This window comes from Corella eumyota, chromosome 6, assembly GCF_963082875.1.
Source record: "Corella eumyota chromosome 6, kaCorEumy4.1, whole genome shotgun sequence".
In the NCBI taxonomy this organism is placed as follows: domain Eukaryota; kingdom Metazoa; phylum Chordata; class Ascidiacea; order Phlebobranchia; family Corellidae; genus Corella; species Corella eumyota.
The window spans coordinates 6,541,078-6,558,266 of NC_137495.1; the positions used below are offsets into that span (position 1 = coordinate 6,541,078).

Consider the following 17,189-nt stretch of genomic DNA (forward strand, 5'->3'; position numbering starts at 1 on the left):
AAGATCATAAGAGATAGAATAAAATTTCAATCGAAGAAATAAGATTACAATTTAAAAAAATATAAAAAAAACGCGAAAATCGCATTGGCTGTTTATATAGGATTACTGTCTGTTAATTAAAAACCAAATACTTAATAAGACAATTTTTATTAACCCCTTACCCAAACCCTCTTTTGGGAAATGCCCTTTAGTTTTAAAAGTAATATTAATGTCGGTTGTGACCTTATTCCGTCGGTTGTGATCTTATTCCGTCAGTCGTGATCTTATTCCGTCGATTGTGATCGTATTCCGTCGATTGTGATCTTATTACGTCGGTTTAGATCTTATTCCGTCGTTTGTGATACTATTCTGTCGGTTGTAATCTCATTCCCTTAGCTGCGATCTTATTCCGTCGATTGTGATCTTATTCCCTTAGTTGCGATCTTATTCCGTCAATTGTGATCTTATTCCCTCGGTTGAGATTTTATTCTGTCGATTACGATCTTAATCTTTTCAAATTATTATTGATAATCAGATTTTATTCCGTTATGGTATTTGTTCTTTATACATCTATTTGTCGAACTATCACAATCAGTATATTATTTAATTATCTAGCAGGTTTTGTTCTGTAAAAGGTCCACTTATGTCATGAGTATTATTTTAAAGAAAACCTTAATCTGGTAGTTTGAGCTTAGTCTTTTTGTGGTTTTATTACTTGAATGAGATTTCTACGCATCCCCATAAAGATATATACAAAAAAAAACATGATGTATTTTACTTCATATGCGGAAAAAAAATATGGCATGTTTTATATTTCAGCTTGTTTCTTGTTTCCTTGTGGTATCTTAACACTATCAATGGTGGATAAAAGAATTAACAGGGGAATAAAACCTGGGACTTTGTGCTGTTGCTACTCTATTTATCATCTGTGTAACAGTTAAATGGGGGTGCGTAGGAATCTCATGCAAGTAATATGACCACAAAAGGACTAAGCTCAAATTACCAGATTAAAGTTTTTTTAGGAATAATACTCATGGCGTAAAGTGACCCTATACTTAACATAACCTACTAGATAATAATATAATATACCGATTTTGATGATTTGACAAATAGATGTATGAAGAACAAATACCATATCGGAATAAAATCTGGTTTTTAGTAATAATTTTAAAAGATTAAGATCGTAATCGACAGAATAGAATCACAACCAACGGAATAAGATCACACCCGACAGAATAAGATAGCAATCGACGGAATAAGATGACGACCGACGGAATAAGATCACAATCGACGGAATAAGATCACAACCGACGGAATAAGATCGCAATCAACGGAATAAGATCACAACCGACGGAATAAGATCGCAATCGACGGAATAAGATCGCAATCAACGGAATAAGATCACGACCAACGGAATAAGATCACAATCGACGGAATAAGATCACAATCGACGGAATAAGATCGCAATCAACGGAATAAGATTACGACCAACGGAATAAGATCACAATCGACGGAATAAGATCACAACCGACGGAATAAGATCCCAATCAACGGAATAAGGTCACAACCGACGACTAATATCACTTTTGAAAATAAAGGGCGTTTTCCAGAAGAGGGTTTGGGTAAGGGGTTAATAAAAATTGTCTTATTAAGTATTTGGTTTTAAATTAACAGACAGTGATCTTATATAAACAGCCAATGCGATTTTCGCGTTTTTTTTTTTTTTTTAAATTGTAATCTTATTTCTTCGATTGAGATTTTATTCCATCGCTTGTGATCTTGTTCCGTCGGTTGTGATCTTATTCCGTCGGTTGAGATCTTATTCCGTCGGTTGTGACCTTATTCCGTCGGTTGAGATCTTATTCCGCCAGCTGCGATCTTATTCCCTTGGTTGCGATCTTATTCCGTCGATTGTGATCTTATTCCGTTAGTTGCGATCTTATTCCGTCGATTGTGATCCTATTCCGTTGGTTGTAATCTTATTCCGTAGGTTGTAATCTTATTCCGTCGGTTGCGATCTTATTCCGTCGATTGTGATCTTATTCCGTTAGTTGCAATCTTATTCCGTCGATTGTGATCTTATTCCGTAGGTTGTAATCTTATTCCGTTGGTTGCGATCTTATTCCGTCGATTGTGATCTTATTCCGTCGGTTGTAATCTTATTCCGCCGGTTGCGATTTTATTCCGTCGGTTGCGATCTTATTCCGTCGGTTGTGATTTTACAGCCAACTTGAGATAAGTCTGATAGGAGAATCTTATAGCAGTTTTTATTTAAATTAGTTTAATATTATTTTCACTATGGAAGCAATTACTACTGTGATGCTATTCTGTCAAAGTTTTTATTCATTTGAGTTGATATAAATACGTTAGTTGTTCAATTCTTGAGTGATACTATTTTTGTAATGATTTTGTTACTGGCTTTATCTAATTACGGTAAATTAAATTTTTTTCCTAAAATATCTAAATCCGTTTATGATCTTATTGATGGCATCCAGTTAAATCACTACCACTTGCAATTTAAAGTTTTTTTCCATTTTTGTTAGTTTCATCCAAGATGTCCATTATGCCGAGGAGATGTAAACAAGATGAACTCATTGAAGTTCCACAAGAAGACAATAAAGATGAGGTCAAAGGTGAAGAGGTCATGAACCCAAGCACAAAAGTAATTTAGATCACTTTCTAATCTGTATTAAAAAAAACTGTTGTTTTTAGATTTACTTATATATATCCCATTTGGCATTTTTATTCAAATGTTTTTTAATATATAATTTATGGTTTTAACATAGATTGTTGCTTTAATGACTGAGCTTACAAAAACCAAGAAAAAAATCCCAAAATAAAAACCTTGATTAATCTGTGATTTTTTCGGGAAACACAAATTTCAAAGTCCACTAAATCAAGTAAAGGATGATATTTTTTTTAAAGCGTAGCACACACTGTTTATTAAGTTTATTTTCATGTGTTTGCCCTCTATTTTACCACAGCCATTTTTATTATATACGTCATTTTCTTATCGAGGGCAATTTCTTTGTGGTCGTTTGAATTTTTTCGTTTTATTTGTTTTTTTCCATTACACTTTTTAACATATGTAGGTAACTATGACGCGTTTTTTTAAAGAAAGATCAGGTAAGATGAAGTGCAACGGTTTTAATAACTAATGCAGGTATAATTATATATATAGATTCAAAAAACGGTTTAGGTATAAAACGTCAAATTTGGCTTTTGATAACAGGGTTTATGTGATAACATTGCAGCCTAACTAAGTTACTTGTTGTCCCTGGACTTGTTTAACAAATTTATATCAGCGACAATGAATGGAAGACTTGGCTCTGTGCAACATCTAAGAATGTCTTAAGCAAGACTCTGGATGTTAGTAAATTATTTTAGCGACAATAAAACCCAGATAGGGTACACATTAAGCAATGTATACTTTTATTAACTGTTTAACTTTCTTTACAACGTTTTAATACCTTAATTAAGATTGAGAATTTGAAGCATTTAGGTATTTTATGTTACGTTTTTAAATTTATATTTGGTGACATACATTTGTCCAGTTCTGCTAAGACTGCTGCTCGTTTTCTTTACCATAGTTTCTACCAAAGATTCCAAAAAAGGGGAACGAATTTTTTTTTACTGCACTGTGTAAGTGTTTTTCTTTCAGAAAAAGTAGTATTTTAAACCCAGATCAAACGTAGATCACAATTGACTAAAGCCAACTTATTTCTTAAAAGTGTCTTTGTGTTTAAAATAATGATCCAGGGTCCAAATGCAAGAAAGAAACAGAAATCTCCAAGAATTAAACAAACTAAAGGTAAACTGCAAAAACAACTCGCCTGCTGATGAAAATATGCTATAAAACACATAATAATAATTTTTTTTTATATTAAAGTGCCTTTATTTTAAAGTGCCTTTATTTTAAGTTAGTGCTAAAATAACTTTTTTTATTTAATTATCAAACTTGTCAAGTTTAAAAAATATGAAACTTGGACTTTAAATTGTTAGATGAAAATATGCAAGAACAAGACACAGCATACAATTCGACAGAAGGCCAACAGGATTTGATGGTAGGCCAACGGGAAATTTATGTTAATTCCTAATGACATAATATTAGCAAAATTTGTAATCTATTTGGTTATTAAATCCGAATAGATTACAACAGTTGACATTGTTTACCTGGCCACATATTGTTATTTATTATTAAGACCTTTACTGCAGTGGCATAGGCACAATCTAATTTATGTTTTTAATAGGGATGGGCTGAAATCCAAATTACTCGGATTCGACGAGCCCGAGTATTTTGTCGCGATACTCGGCCGAGTCCGAGTACTCGGTTATGACATCATTTAAACGTATATAATTGTTCACGAGAATCTTTCCCGCATAATTTTAAAACTGCAAAATTTGCCAAAAAACAGGTATTTATGGATTATAAAAGGTTTAACGTTGGCAAAACTACTTACCGCTGATAGCAATATCATTTTAGGTCCAAACGAAAATGTTTAAGTCTCAAATTTATTATGCGTAAAATTTAGTAAAAAAAAGTGTATTAGTTGCGCAATTGTTGCTTAAATAACGTAATATAATTGAAAGTAGATTATAGATTATTAGAAAAAGGCAAACCTCGTGTTTTTTTATGTTTAGTAAATCGTATACAATCTTAAATGACAAATTATTACTCGGCGTCCGAGTACTAAAAAATGCTTGACGAGCACGAGTATTAAAATATGCTTAATACTCGGGCCGAGTACTCGGACTCGGATTTGATTGGCCCATCCCTAGTTTTTAACATTGGATTTGCAATAGTACTTTTTATTTTAAATGCTACAAAACACAACAAAAGTTTGTTTTGTTGATCATTTTAGTAAGGCTTTTTTAGATATTGAAATAGCCACATTTTTGACTTTAAGTAAATTGACTATATTTTTAATTGTTGTCATTTTGTCAATACAACATGTGTGTGTTTGTTAATGATTGTTTTAACATGATTAAAAGAAATACTAGGAGTTATAAATATTGTTGATGTTTACTTCACAATCTTTTTAGGATTCGGAAGACTTATGGATGAAATTTCCATTTAGTTCATCAAATGTTGTTGATTTGAATTTGCATGGTGAGGTATGTGGAAAATTTGGTGTAATATTTTTCGTGATATTAAAAATGATGTGTTGGCTTAAGTTAGACTATTTATTTTTTTCTTTAATATATACGATTTTTTTTTAAAAACCAAGTTGTGTTTAAAATAAACTACTTAATTTTTTTTCGTATGCTACATTTCTACCCATTAACATCACATTAATTGTTATAGTATAATTTTAGTTTTCCCTTGCACCTCCAGCTGCGTTTTGTATCTAAAAGGGGTGTATATCTATGTTCTTTACATAATATAGTTTATAAGGCTCCATATACAGATTTAATTTTTATTTTAACTCAATAACACAGAAAATTTATTGTTAAATTTTATGTTTTTAGAAACCTCAAAATAAGGTGAAGCAAACTTCAACTTCACATAGTAAAGATAAAAGTGTTGAGTTAAATTCCTCTTCGAAAGATGAGGTAAATACCAGAAATTTTGTTATTTTCTATGCTCCAATAACATTTTTCGTAGTTTAAAATGTTTTTTCTTATAGTTTATTAATAAAAATGTGTAATATTTATTGCATTGCCAGAATTTAAATGTAAACAGAAGTATCAATCTTATTTTTCCCAAGTTTTTTTTAGGAACTAAATATTTTAGTACAACAAGTTAACAAGCTGAAATCAAACTTGGATTTAATAAAAAAGGTGAATAACTCTATTATGACTTTAATAATTTGTAAAAGTATATTTCTTCTCTTTTAATTTACTGCTTATATATTCATATTCTACATGCTCGTTAAAAAGATTAAGCAAAATTCCAAATAAATAGTTTTAAACCATTTTTTTAAAATTGTTGTTTTTAAGGAATATGAAAACGTGTTAAAGGAAAAAGAAACTTTAAAAACTAAAAATGAAAATCTAAAATCTGAATTAGACTTGAAAGAAAAGGTAAACAAATACAAATGTTATTTTTTATGTTGGCTAATGTTTAATATTTGTTTTTTTTGCTATAGAAAATTGAAGATTTAAAGGAAAAAATTGCCAACCTAACAGAAAAAGAAAAAAGTGAATCAGCAAAGGTAGTCAACCGAACTTTTTTATTTTTTAATATGTTTCAAAATCAAGTGAACAATTTATTTTTTAGGAAAAAACAGTAACTTATCACAATCCAAAAGATGTTATGTGCGTATCTGGTGATGATGGCTTATTGGGAAGTGGGTCGTTTGGTTGTGTACGCCTTGCTTTTGATAAAGCATGGGGTGCTGTTGCTGTTAAGTGTGTTCAAGTGACTGGATCTCAAATTGAGACAACTAGGGTCAACGAGCAGTTAGTTCACTCTTCTAATTTTTTATAATATTTGTAAAATTTTAAGTTATTCTCATTTTTTGCATTATTATCTATTTAAACTAAAAAAATAATCAAATATAAAAACCTTATTAGAATAAGAAATGAATGCCATATGTTACAACTATCAACCCATATTAATGTTGTGAGAGTAATTGGTTATACAACATGGTCAAGATCTGCTGGGATTATCATGGAATACATGCTTGGTGGTGACCTAAAAACTCTTCTTTTAGAACAAAAAGATAAAGTTAGAATAATACCCCCGGTTGTTCGGTTAAGGTTTGTATCTGATATATCCAATGGAATGGCATACATGCACAATATGTATCCTTCCCAAAGAGTTACCCATGGTGACTTGAAAGTTGATAACATCCTTCTTACTGGTGATTTAACATGCAAAATATCAGATTTTGGTGGTGCTCATTTTGGGACTTGTACTGGAGAATCTTCTACAAGTGCAATTTACCATAACAATATCCACACTAAAGTATTTTTAGCTCCTGAAGCTTTAAAAAAACCCCATGGAAAAGTTCACAAATCAATGGATGTTTATAGCTTTTCCATGATGGTGTACATGATATTAGCAAGAAAAGCTCCTAACGAAGGGATGACACACGAAAATTACTTAGAAGGTATTATAAGAGGAGATAGGCCAACCTTAAAAGAAATTCAGCAGTTGAAGGCTACAGTAGAAAAGGATAGTATTGATATTATTGACCAACTTCAAAATGAAATGGAGAATTGTTGGAATCATGACCAAGATTTAAGACCAAAAATCGTCGATGTACGGAGTCGTCTACGAATCACCCTCTCTAAAATAGAAATGTGGATACTTCAGGATTATGTTACTAAAATTGCAAGACAACTTGAATTTAAATACCCATGCCAGGATTCCTATAATTGTTACACAATAGATAAATTTTCCCCACCTAACTTTAAATTTACAGAGTAGTTAAAATCATTGTTGTACTTTTTTTGCTTAAAATATTTATGTTTAGTTAAGTTTCTTTGTAATCAGCAAAAAAAAAATTAGTTCATTTTTGTAATCTTTTTGTCTTTTTTACGCAATTACTTTCTGTATTAAACTATGCATTTTATTTAGCCTTTCTAATTTACTCTTATTCAATATTTATTTAACAATATAAGGCCGTTTTGCCTTAATGCTATATGTTGTATGGAGTATATAGTGGGTGTGATTTGGTTTTAACAAAAATAGTGGTCTAATGGTATCTTTGTATGCTTTTATATTTCTATAATATTTCAATTTGTATTAATTTTTTAAATCTTAAGCACTTCATATTTAAGCAGTTACATTTTATTAAATTTTAGCTTTTGTTGATTAAATTTTGTTTTTCTGTTTGCCCTAACAAAGTATCTGGCACTATGTATAAGGTGGAGTACAGAATGCGGAGTGCGGAGTATTTTTTTTTTAATAAAATGACGTCATAACCCCTTTGTGCCACATTTTTATTGCCCCAATTTTAAAGTAAATTTAATTTGCAATCGAATGATGCTAACTAAAAGTTGGCACAAAGGGGATAAAGGGGTCAACGGGAGCAATATTCGACGAAAATACGTATTTCGATTATCAGTTTTTGAGCGGAAATGACGTCATAACCCCTCTGTGCCACATTTTTATTGCCCCAATCTTAAAGTAAATTCAATTTGCAATCGAATGATGCTAACTAAAAGTTGGCACAAAATACGTATTTTCGTCAAATATTGCTCCCGTTGACCCCTTTATCCCCTTTGTGCCAACTTTTAGTTAGCATCATTCGATTGCAAATTGAATTTACTTTAAGATTGGGGCAATAAAAATGTGGCACAGAGGGGTTATGACGTCATTTCCGCTCAAAAACTGATAATCGAAATACGTATTTTTGTCAAATATTGCTCCCGTTGACCCCTTTATCCCCTTTGTGCCAACTTTTAGTTAGCATCATTCGATTGCAAATTAAATTTACTTTAAGATTGGGGCAATAAAAATGTGGCACAAAGGGGTTATGACGTCATTTCCGCTCACAAACTGATAATCAAAATACGTATTTTTGTCAAATATTGCTCCCGTTGACCCCTTTATCCCCTTTGTGCCAACTTTTAGTTAGCATCATTCGATTGCAAATTAAATTTACTTTAAGATTGGGGCAATAAAAATGTGGCAGAAAAGGGTTATGACGTCATTTCCGCTCAAAAACTGATAATCGAAATACGTATTTTTGTCAAATATTGCTCCCGTTGACCCCTTTATACCCTTTGTGCCAACTTTTAGTTAACATCATTCGATTGCAAATTGAATTTACTTTAAGATTGGGGCAATAAAAATGTGGCACAGAGGGGTTATGACGTCATTTCCGCTCAAAAACTGATAATCGAAATACGTGTTTTCGTCAAATATTGCTCCCGTTGACCCCTTTATCCCCTTTGTGCCAACTTTTAGTTAGCATCATTCGATTGCAAATTAAATTTACTTTAAGATTGGGGCAATAAAAATGTGGCACAGAGGGGTTATGACGTCATTTCCGCTCAAACACTGATAATCAAAATACGTATTTTCGTCAAATATTGCTCCCGTTGAACCCTTTATTTCCTTTGTGCCAACTTTTAGTTAGCATCATTCGATTGCAAATTGAATTTACTTTAAAATTGGGGCAATAAAAATGTGGCACAAAGGGGTTATGACGTCATTTCCGCTCAAAAACTGATAATCGAAATACGTATTTTCGTCGAATATTGCTTCCGTTGACCCCTTTATCCCCTTTGTGCCAACTTTTAGTTAGCATCATTCGATTGCAAATTGAATTTACTTTAAGATTGGGGCAATAAAAATGTGGCACAGAGGGGTTATGACGTCATTTCCGCTCAAAAACTGATAATCGAAATACGTATTTTTGTCAAATATTGCTCCCGTTGACCCCTTTATCCTCTTTGTGCCAACTTTTAGTTAGCATCATTCGATTGCAAATTAAATTTACTTTAAGATTGGGGCAATAAAAATGTGGCACAGAGGAGTTATGACGTCATTTCCGCTCAAAAACTGATAATCAAAATACGTATTTTTGTCAAATATTGCTCCCGTTGACCCCTTTATCCCCTTTGTGCCAACTTCTAGTTAGCATTATTCGATTGCAAATTGAATTTACTTCAAGATTGGGGCAATAAAAATGTGGCACAGAGGGGTTATGACGTCATTTCCGCTCAAAAACTTTTATAATAAGTCATAAACTGCTTCGAATGTTTTTTTACATTTTGAATGACACGGTTGTTTTAATATTTATTTTATGCTATAAACACAATGAAATAATATTTTAATGACGTCCCCCACGCAGATCGTGACGTCATTAAAAAAATAAAACATTCTGCACATGCACTCCACCTTTTACATAGGCAAAAAATACTCCGCACTCCGCACAAGCACTCAACCTTTTACATAGGCCCAAAGTATCTAATATGTAGAAAACTAGTTTTATTTTGGATTACGTATCCCCTGAGCAATAAATTTGATAGTTCAGGTGTCAGTAAAAATAATTAAAATTTACAGTAGAACTGTGTTTAAAATAAATATTAAAAGTAAAATAATTAAATAATATTAAAAAATGTTTTTTTAGAAGTATGATTTTTATTTTGAAGTAGGGAATTTCCCGACGCTAACTATTTTACAATAACCTAGCGGTACTTCCCCGTCTACCCGGTCCCATTTGCATTTATTTTACCAAAGCTGGAGTTAAAACGATTACAAACCATGAGTTACTTTTCAAGTTTAGAAAAAAATCTAAATTTTTCTGAAAGTTCAGACGTGGATGAAGATGATGATATCTTCCAAAGTGAAGACAAGTTGTCGAGGTTAAATCTGCAGTAACCTTTTTATTTTAAGATTATATTGGGGTATTCATTTTGTAATTTATGCAACCTAATAAAACGTAAATAACCCACTTGCAAAAAACATTATAACATGCTATTGGCAGTGTGGTCCAGGGTTAGATATTAACTGTGTTGTTGTTGTAAAGCCATAAAGTATCGCAATTAAAGTAGTAGTCCAAAACTTACTGGTAAATTATAGGGCGATATATTAATAATTTTTTTTCGAAAAAAAGGAACAAGTATTAACTGTCATAGCCGACTTTAGCCTGGAAAAATTTAAGATTTTTTACACTATATTTGTGCAGTTCAGTTTGACTTTTACAATGAGAATAAGTTTATAAATAATAAAAAACAATGCTTTTTATATTTATAGAGCTTCACAAAATTTTAACCCACAGCAACATCAGCGTAAGTTTTTACTATATCTATTAATGTTGTTATTTGTCCAAAAGTCGTTCTAAATATGTAACTTCTTAAATATAGCTATATATGCAATATACTGTTTTAACAGTAATCATTTGAGCCAGGAGTCTGATGTAGTGGTAAGAACACTTGCTACACTACACATGAGGTTGTGGGTTCAATCCCCACTGATCTTATGCTGTAGCGCCCTAGAGTAAGGCACTATAAACGGTATGAACTCCTGCTGAGCCAGAACTTAATCAGCAGCATAATTACCGGTAACTTATGTTACTCTATGTTTAAGTCGTGCATTCGACTTTCCCACATCGAGGATAAAGATATATAAATACAAAAAAAATTTAGAGTTTTTGTTATGTTAATAATGGCTGCCATATTCTGTAAAGGCGTAAGATTGTTTAAAGTTATGATTAAGTTTTTATGTGTAGGAAGTTATGCACAACAGGGAAGAACAAGAAGTTACCCAGGATCCTACTCATCAGTATGTCAAAAACATTTGTAATATCATATTTTAAATAATAAACTTAACCTAATGAGAAAAAATGTATGGTAATCTTTTACATTTTTGATGTTATATATATTTTTATGTTAATTTTTAGAATTACGGCATGCAATCCTCTAAGTCCACAAAGTATTCGCAACCAAATATTTATGTTCAATCAAATGTGAGTTTGTTTTGTGTCTTTTGTTGTTAAGAAATAAACAAAATATAAGTTTGGTTCAGAAAGTTTGTATTTGTTGGAAAAGGGCTATAAGTTAACAGGCAAAAAATGTAATTCACTTGAGATTTAAGAAAAAAAATTTGATGAAAACTGTAGTTGAAAAACTATTTCACTCATAGCTTTATATTAATATTTATCTTGTATATGTTTCTAGCAACTGTCTAGTCAAAATATCGATTCAGCTCAACAAACTCACATGTCAGCTGCTTATCCTACTTATTACCCAGGTTTACAAGGTATTTATTTTTAAAAACATTCTATAAGGCAAATTTTAAAAATCAACTTTAAAACTTTCTGATATTAAAATTTTTTACTATTAAGAATAATAAGATAATATACTGTAAACAGTGGTTACATTAACACTAAATACAGAAAACAATTTTAAATCAATAGAAATTTTTTTTAAATATATCTGTAATAAAATACTTTATTTTAGGTCAATTCTTTCAGAGTCCAATGCCCACCTATGATACTCATGAAATGGTTCAGGTAACAAAAACTTTAAAAAAAATTGATTAATTTAAAAAACTTATTGGCTTTTTTTATAGCAACCACCATATCAGTCTTCCCATGTACAACAACAGCGTATGCAAACCACCCCACAACAACCAGCACAAGTTAGTTTTCTTTAACAAGTTATTTTTTTACCTGGTTTTGTATACCATTAAATAGATATTTGTAAGATAGTTTCAAAAAGGAATTTAACCATAATAATTTACCTGTGCGCCACAAGTTTGTCCAGAATCCAAATTCTGTATATACAATTTTTAAAGGCATAACATTTGAGTTTCAGACATATGCTTATAAGTTATAAATATATTGTTTAAAATGTTTTTAAATGTATCTGAATTGCTAAGCACAAGATCTTGTAATGGTTCTAGGTATGGAGGATCCGCTTTTCTAAAAGTTGCACATGCTGTTAGATTGCTTAAAGTGAATTGGCCAGTTTATTATGTTGTTTTTTTAGTCAGCCACACCGCCAAAAAGAACAAATAAAGTAATTAGGGATCCAAACACTCTCCAGGAGGTGACAAATGAGTTTTTTGATGATGCCAGTGCCACTAAAAAAGGAGAAAAATTCCCGGTAAATCAGGCAACCCCGAATCCTGCATCTGTACCTCCTGGTGTAAGTTTTTTTTAAAAGAGCCTTATTTTGCTATAGGACATTTAATATTTTAATGTTTTGTTACAAAGATTTTTTGTTAAGGTGTTTTAAATATGCATAATCAGTTACTGGTGTTATTTGGATTTTCACTATATAAATTATTTTTAAAATTTTTAGGCACCAAACCAAAAGTTCGCTGCACAGTTTGCTGCTAAAGTAGCTGCATTTTATTAACTTTAGACTTAGTGCTTTGGGTTCAAATCCTACTACATGCAATTTTTAGTATATTTAATAAATTTGTTTTTTATGTTAATTGTTGTTTTGTTATTAGACTACAGGTAACATGGGTCCACCCACTTTAACCTACACCCCACCACCCATTTTAATTCAAAACAAAGATGCCCCTGTTGTCATGGTGAATCCACTAAAGATAAGAGGCACCTCTCCTAAACCCCAAGTTACCAAAGCTGCTTCGTTTGATAAAAAAAAGAAAAAAGATGATTTGGATGCGAGTTTGAATGCCATTACTAATACAAAAAAAGCACCAGGTATAATTTAAATAAAAAAGCTTTGTTTAGTATCTTTGAAATGTTAGGTGGTATAATTTTTGGCAGGTATTATCATAATTTTGGGCGACATATTAGGTTTTATTTGCATTTACTATTATTTTTTTAAAGCCAAGTTTTTTTAACAACACCTAATTTTACTAGTTATAGTAAACAATATCAGTGTTATATAACTTTGGATTGTTAATTCGCAGATAAGCCTAAATATTTTTTATGCATGTAAGGGCTTCAATTTTTGTGTATTAGTTGCTATTTGATAAAGAGCAATAATGTTAAATTTTATTTTAGGTCAAAGCTAAAAACTGAAGTTAAAAGAGACAAGCTGCTGTGTTTTTAAAGTAATGGCAATTTCTTGTGTTTTTAAGTAATAACTTAATTTAGTATTTTTTTATAATTTCCAGGAAACAGAATAGTTTACGATCGTCAATTTTTATTAAAATTGCGTTTTCACCCTGCTTCACTACAAAAACCCACAAATTTTCATAATTTGGACATTTCATCAAATATGGTTAGACTATTTAAAGGGTTAAGAGGATTTTTTTTGCATTTTTAATGTATATTTTTAGTGATGGTTTATTCTATGCCAATCTTGTTATTAAATATATCACCGTTTTAATTCTGATGTATCTATTATCAAAGTAATTTTTGTATTAAATTTTATCTCTAATGCTTTTAATTTTAGAACCCAAATTTTGAGTTTTTTAACAAAAGTTTACCATTTGAAACTAACGTTGCTGATTTAGCTGTTTTTTTTAATGTAAGTCTTTCTGGTTAAAAAAATTTACCTAGTTTTTTCAACTATTTACCTCTACACAAACAAACAATCAAAATCCTAAATCGAGCCTAGTTGAAAGAGTAAAGTTAGAACAGTCATGAAGCTAAATATTTAATACTTTTTTTAGGAAATGGAAGATGTGAAGAACCACAACTTAATCTTATTGGATGAAAATAAAAACCTTGTAACAAAGTTAAACATAAAAAAACAGGTTAATAAAAACTGTGCTGAATTTGTTACGGAAAAAAAAATAATGTTAAACTTTTAAAAAAAAATGTGTAATCCATGACAAGCAATGTAGGTATTTATAAACATTTTTTTAGGAATTGCAAGATGCATTAAAACAACAATCCATGCTTGAATCGAATTTAAATCTAAAAGAAAGGGTAAATTACAAGCTTTGCTTAAAATTTTTGTTAGCAAAATTCAACCCTACAAACTAAAAATGAAAGTTTTAAATTAGAGACGAAATTAAGGGATCAAGTAATCAACTTGTGTTGTGTTATTTTTTTTTTAATTTTAAAAAATAAATTTAAAAAAGGTAACTTTGTTGTTTGATCAATATTAGGATCTGGAAAATTTGTTGAAAAAAAATTCATCTCTGGAAACTAAAAATACAAACTTTGCATCTGACGTGGAACAAAGGGAAAAGGTAAAATAACTAAGCATTATGAATTTTTTGGCTACTTGAAAATTGAATGATTCATTATTGCAGGAGAATGAAAATTTAAAAGAAAAAAATGCAAACCTTCAAAAGGCGATAGTTGATATCCAAAAGGTATTGCCTTTTTTCTTAAACTTTTTGTTTTTGTTAATCTTTTTAAAATCTTTTTAAGGAAAAACCAATCACATATTACACACCAAATTCAATCTTGTGTGTTGCAAGTTTATGCAATGTAAATAGCAAAGACAATGTATCTAGTTCGCACAGAAATGATGATGGTTTTTTGGGGAATGGGACATATGGATGTGTTCGCCTTGCTTTTAATAAAGCATGGGGTGCCGTTGCTGTAAAGTGTATGCAAGCAACTGGATCCAAAGCAGAGAGAGACGGAATTTACGATCAGTTAGTATCTTTTTATTTAATATAAGCTACTGTTTAACTAAATACTGCCATATATAGTGCCTTTACAAGATATTATCAAAAAATATAATGAGAGCTTAATTTTATTAGAATAAAAAATGAATGCCGTATGTTGCAACTTTCAACCCATATCAATGTTGTAAGAGTAATTGGTTATACAACATGGCCAAAATCAGCTGGGATTATTATGGAGTACATGCTTGGGGGCAATCTTAGATCCCTTCTTTTACATCAAAAAGATAAAGTTCATGTTATTCCTCCAGCCATTCGCTTACGATTTGTATCTGACATATCAAGTGGAATGACATACATGCACAATATGTCCTCTTCTAAAAGAGTTACCCATGGAGACTTAAAAGTTGATAACATCCTTCTTACTGGTGATTTAACATGCAAAATATCTGATTTTGGTGGTGCTCATTTTGCAACTTGCACTGAAGAATCTTCCACAAGTGCTAGTCGCCATAAGATTACCCACACTGAGGTTTTCTTAGCTCCGGAAGCTTTAAAAAATCGTCAATTAAAAGTATGCAAATCAATGGATGTCTATAGTTTTGCTATGATGCTTTACATGATTTTAACACGGAAATTGCCTTATGACACATCTACAACTGGTAAATATTTAGAAGGTGTTAAATTAGGAAGCAGACCTGGTTCAGAAGAAGAAATACTTGAATTAAAAGAAACTTTAACCAATCCTAAAGACATTGCAATTATTGATCTTCTTCAAAACGAAATGAAAAATTGTTGGAAACAAAATCCTGCTGAACGACCATCAATCATTGACATTAGAGATTGCCTTCAAAATAAACTATCAGAAATAGAGTTGTGTGTCATTCAAGAACATATTTGTAAAATAGTAAGAAAACTTGAATTCAAAAATCCATGCCAAGATTCATTTATTTGTCAACCGATCAATAAATTTTCTCCGCCTCACTTTCAAATTACAGAATAGTTTAGGCTTCTGGTTAAAAAATTTTAATTTTTGTTGTGTTTTATGTATGTGACTGTTCGTTTTCTTATATGATTTTTTATTGATTTACTTCTTCAAAAAAATTATGTTTTTAATTTTTATGGTTCTTTTATAAAATCTATTTATGTACTCAATGGTTTGGCTTAATGTAGTACTAAGTTTTTTGTTCTGTTAGGTTTTTAATGATATGCAATTTTTTTGTACTGGTACAGTTGTAGCTAAACACTATTTTGTTTAAACTGTGCAATTTTTTTAATTGTAATTCATAGTGTTTTTACATCGCAAAGTTCTTATTTATAATTTATTTGCAGAATTGAAGCAATTTTAGTGTAGCACTTAATAATTTTATATTTACTGTGTTTTTAATTTAGTTTTTATTTGTTGTACTTTAGGTGTTACACATTAACAAGCTGATAATAAAAGTAGATGATAGTTACTAATTTTATTGCTGTTATGTAAGAAAAGTCCTTCATTGAACAGGCTGTCAAACAAAATCAACATTCAAGGTTATTTGGTTAAAGTAATAACCTACCTACATTATTACTAAAAAATTATTTTGGTGTTTAAAATGAATTACTTTGAAAAAAAGATAAATACAAATCCATGTTTCTACAGATCTAAAACATACAAAATCAACATACAAGGGTATTTAGTTCAGGTAATACATTTTTCCCAAATAATCAATCTGGTGTTCAAAATTAAATTACTTACTAACATTGAACCTAGCCATAAGTTGCCTTTGTAGTTAATGTATTATTAACGTAAGATTTTAGGATATTGCTTAAGGGATATATCATCAACTTTTTGTAGGTTTAGGTAAATACCTTCAGCGACCTTGTTAGAAAGTGTCTTACTTAGAGTAATGAGATTTAAACACAAAACCTAACGCAGAAGCCAATAATCTAGCCGGCAGCGTGGTGTAGTGGTAAGAACACTTGCTACACCACACATGAGGTCGTGGGTTCAATCCCCACTGATCTTATGCTGTAGCGCCCTTGAGTAAGGCGCTATAAACGATATGAACTCCTGCTGAGCCAGCACTTAATCAGCAGCACAATTACCGGGCAATTATAGTATCTATAATATTCTAAACTGCCACAGGCAACTCGAGACTGGGTCGGAGTAACTTATGTTACTCTATGTTTAAGTCGCGCATTCGGCTTTCCCACATCGAGGATAAAGATATATACAAAAAAAAAAATCTAACCATTAAACCACCCTGCCAAAGTTTCATTAAAAATGATTAAGATATATATATATATATATATATATATATATATATAT

At 30.9% G+C, this 17,189-nt stretch overlaps 2 protein-coding genes across 5 annotated transcripts; both read left to right on the forward strand.

Annotated features, from left to right (window-relative positions):
- Positions 1 to 3,592: 3,592 nt before the first annotated feature.
- Positions 3,593 to 7,740, forward strand: LOC145755052 (receptor-interacting serine/threonine-protein kinase 1-like). The gene is made up of 9 exons (XM_082571251.1): positions 3,593 to 3,790; positions 3,982 to 4,043; positions 5,023 to 5,094; positions 5,449 to 5,532; positions 5,698 to 5,760; positions 5,920 to 6,003; positions 6,069 to 6,134; positions 6,200 to 6,381; positions 6,496 to 7,740. The coding sequence occupies exons 1-9, from the start codon at positions 3,730 to 3,732 to the stop codon at positions 7,352 to 7,354; spliced, it is 1,533 nt and encodes a 510-aa protein (XP_082427377.1). The 5' UTR covers positions 3,593 to 3,729; the 3' UTR covers positions 7,355 to 7,740.
- A 2,279-nt stretch (positions 7,741 to 10,019) lies between these two features.
- Positions 10,020 to 16,339, forward strand: LOC145754625 (uncharacterized). Of its 4 annotated transcripts, none has more exons than XM_082570707.1 (17): positions 10,020 to 10,242; positions 10,634 to 10,668; positions 11,109 to 11,161; positions 11,280 to 11,345; positions 11,557 to 11,638; positions 11,839 to 11,891; positions 11,951 to 12,019; positions 12,370 to 12,528; positions 12,839 to 13,055; positions 13,475 to 13,581; positions 13,756 to 13,830; positions 13,976 to 14,059; positions 14,172 to 14,234; positions 14,417 to 14,500; positions 14,564 to 14,626; positions 14,685 to 14,914; positions 15,023 to 16,339. In XM_082570707.1, exons 1-17 carry the CDS (start codon positions 10,142 to 10,144, stop codon positions 15,885 to 15,887), a joined length of 2,406 nt encoding a protein of 801 aa, XP_082426833.1. In that variant the 5' UTR covers positions 10,020 to 10,141; the 3' UTR covers positions 15,888 to 16,339. The 4 variants fall into 4 exon arrangements, with proteins under 4 accessions (XP_082426833.1, XP_082426835.1, XP_082426837.1 ...); XM_082570711.1 differs by having other exon boundaries at positions 10,184 to 10,242; positions 11,113 to 11,161; XM_082570708.1 differs by having other exon boundaries at positions 10,191 to 10,242; positions 11,096 to 11,161.
- Positions 16,340 to 17,189: the final 850 nt, after the last annotated feature.

What these genes read in the sequence shown, in the direction of transcription:
- LOC145754625 (XM_082570707.1), top strand. Translation starts at nt 10,142, where the DNA reads ATGAGTTACTTTTCAAGTTTAGAAAAAAATCTAAATTTTTCTGAAAGT. An exon ending in ATACTCATGAAATGGTTCAG is followed by an intron (nt 11,892 to 11,950) that starts GTAACAAAAACT and finishes CTTTTTTTATAG; the next exon opens with CAACCACCATATCAGTCTTC. An exon ending in CCCCACAACAACCAGCACAA is followed by an intron (nt 12,020 to 12,369) that starts GTTAGTTTTCTT and finishes TTGTTTTTTTAG; the next exon opens with TCAGCCACACCGCCAAAAAG.
- LOC145755052 (XM_082571251.1), top strand. Translation starts at nt 3,730, where the DNA reads ATGATCCAGGGTCCAAATGCAAGAAAGAAACAGAAATCTCCAAGAATT. An exon ending in ATTTGAATTTGCATGGTGAG is followed by an intron (nt 5,095 to 5,448) that starts GTATGTGGAAAA and finishes TTATGTTTTTAG; the next exon opens with AAACCTCAAAATAAGGTGAA. An exon ending in ACAACTAGGGTCAACGAGCA is followed by an intron (nt 6,382 to 6,495) that starts GTTAGTTCACTC and finishes AAACCTTATTAG; the next exon opens with AATAAGAAATGAATGCCATA.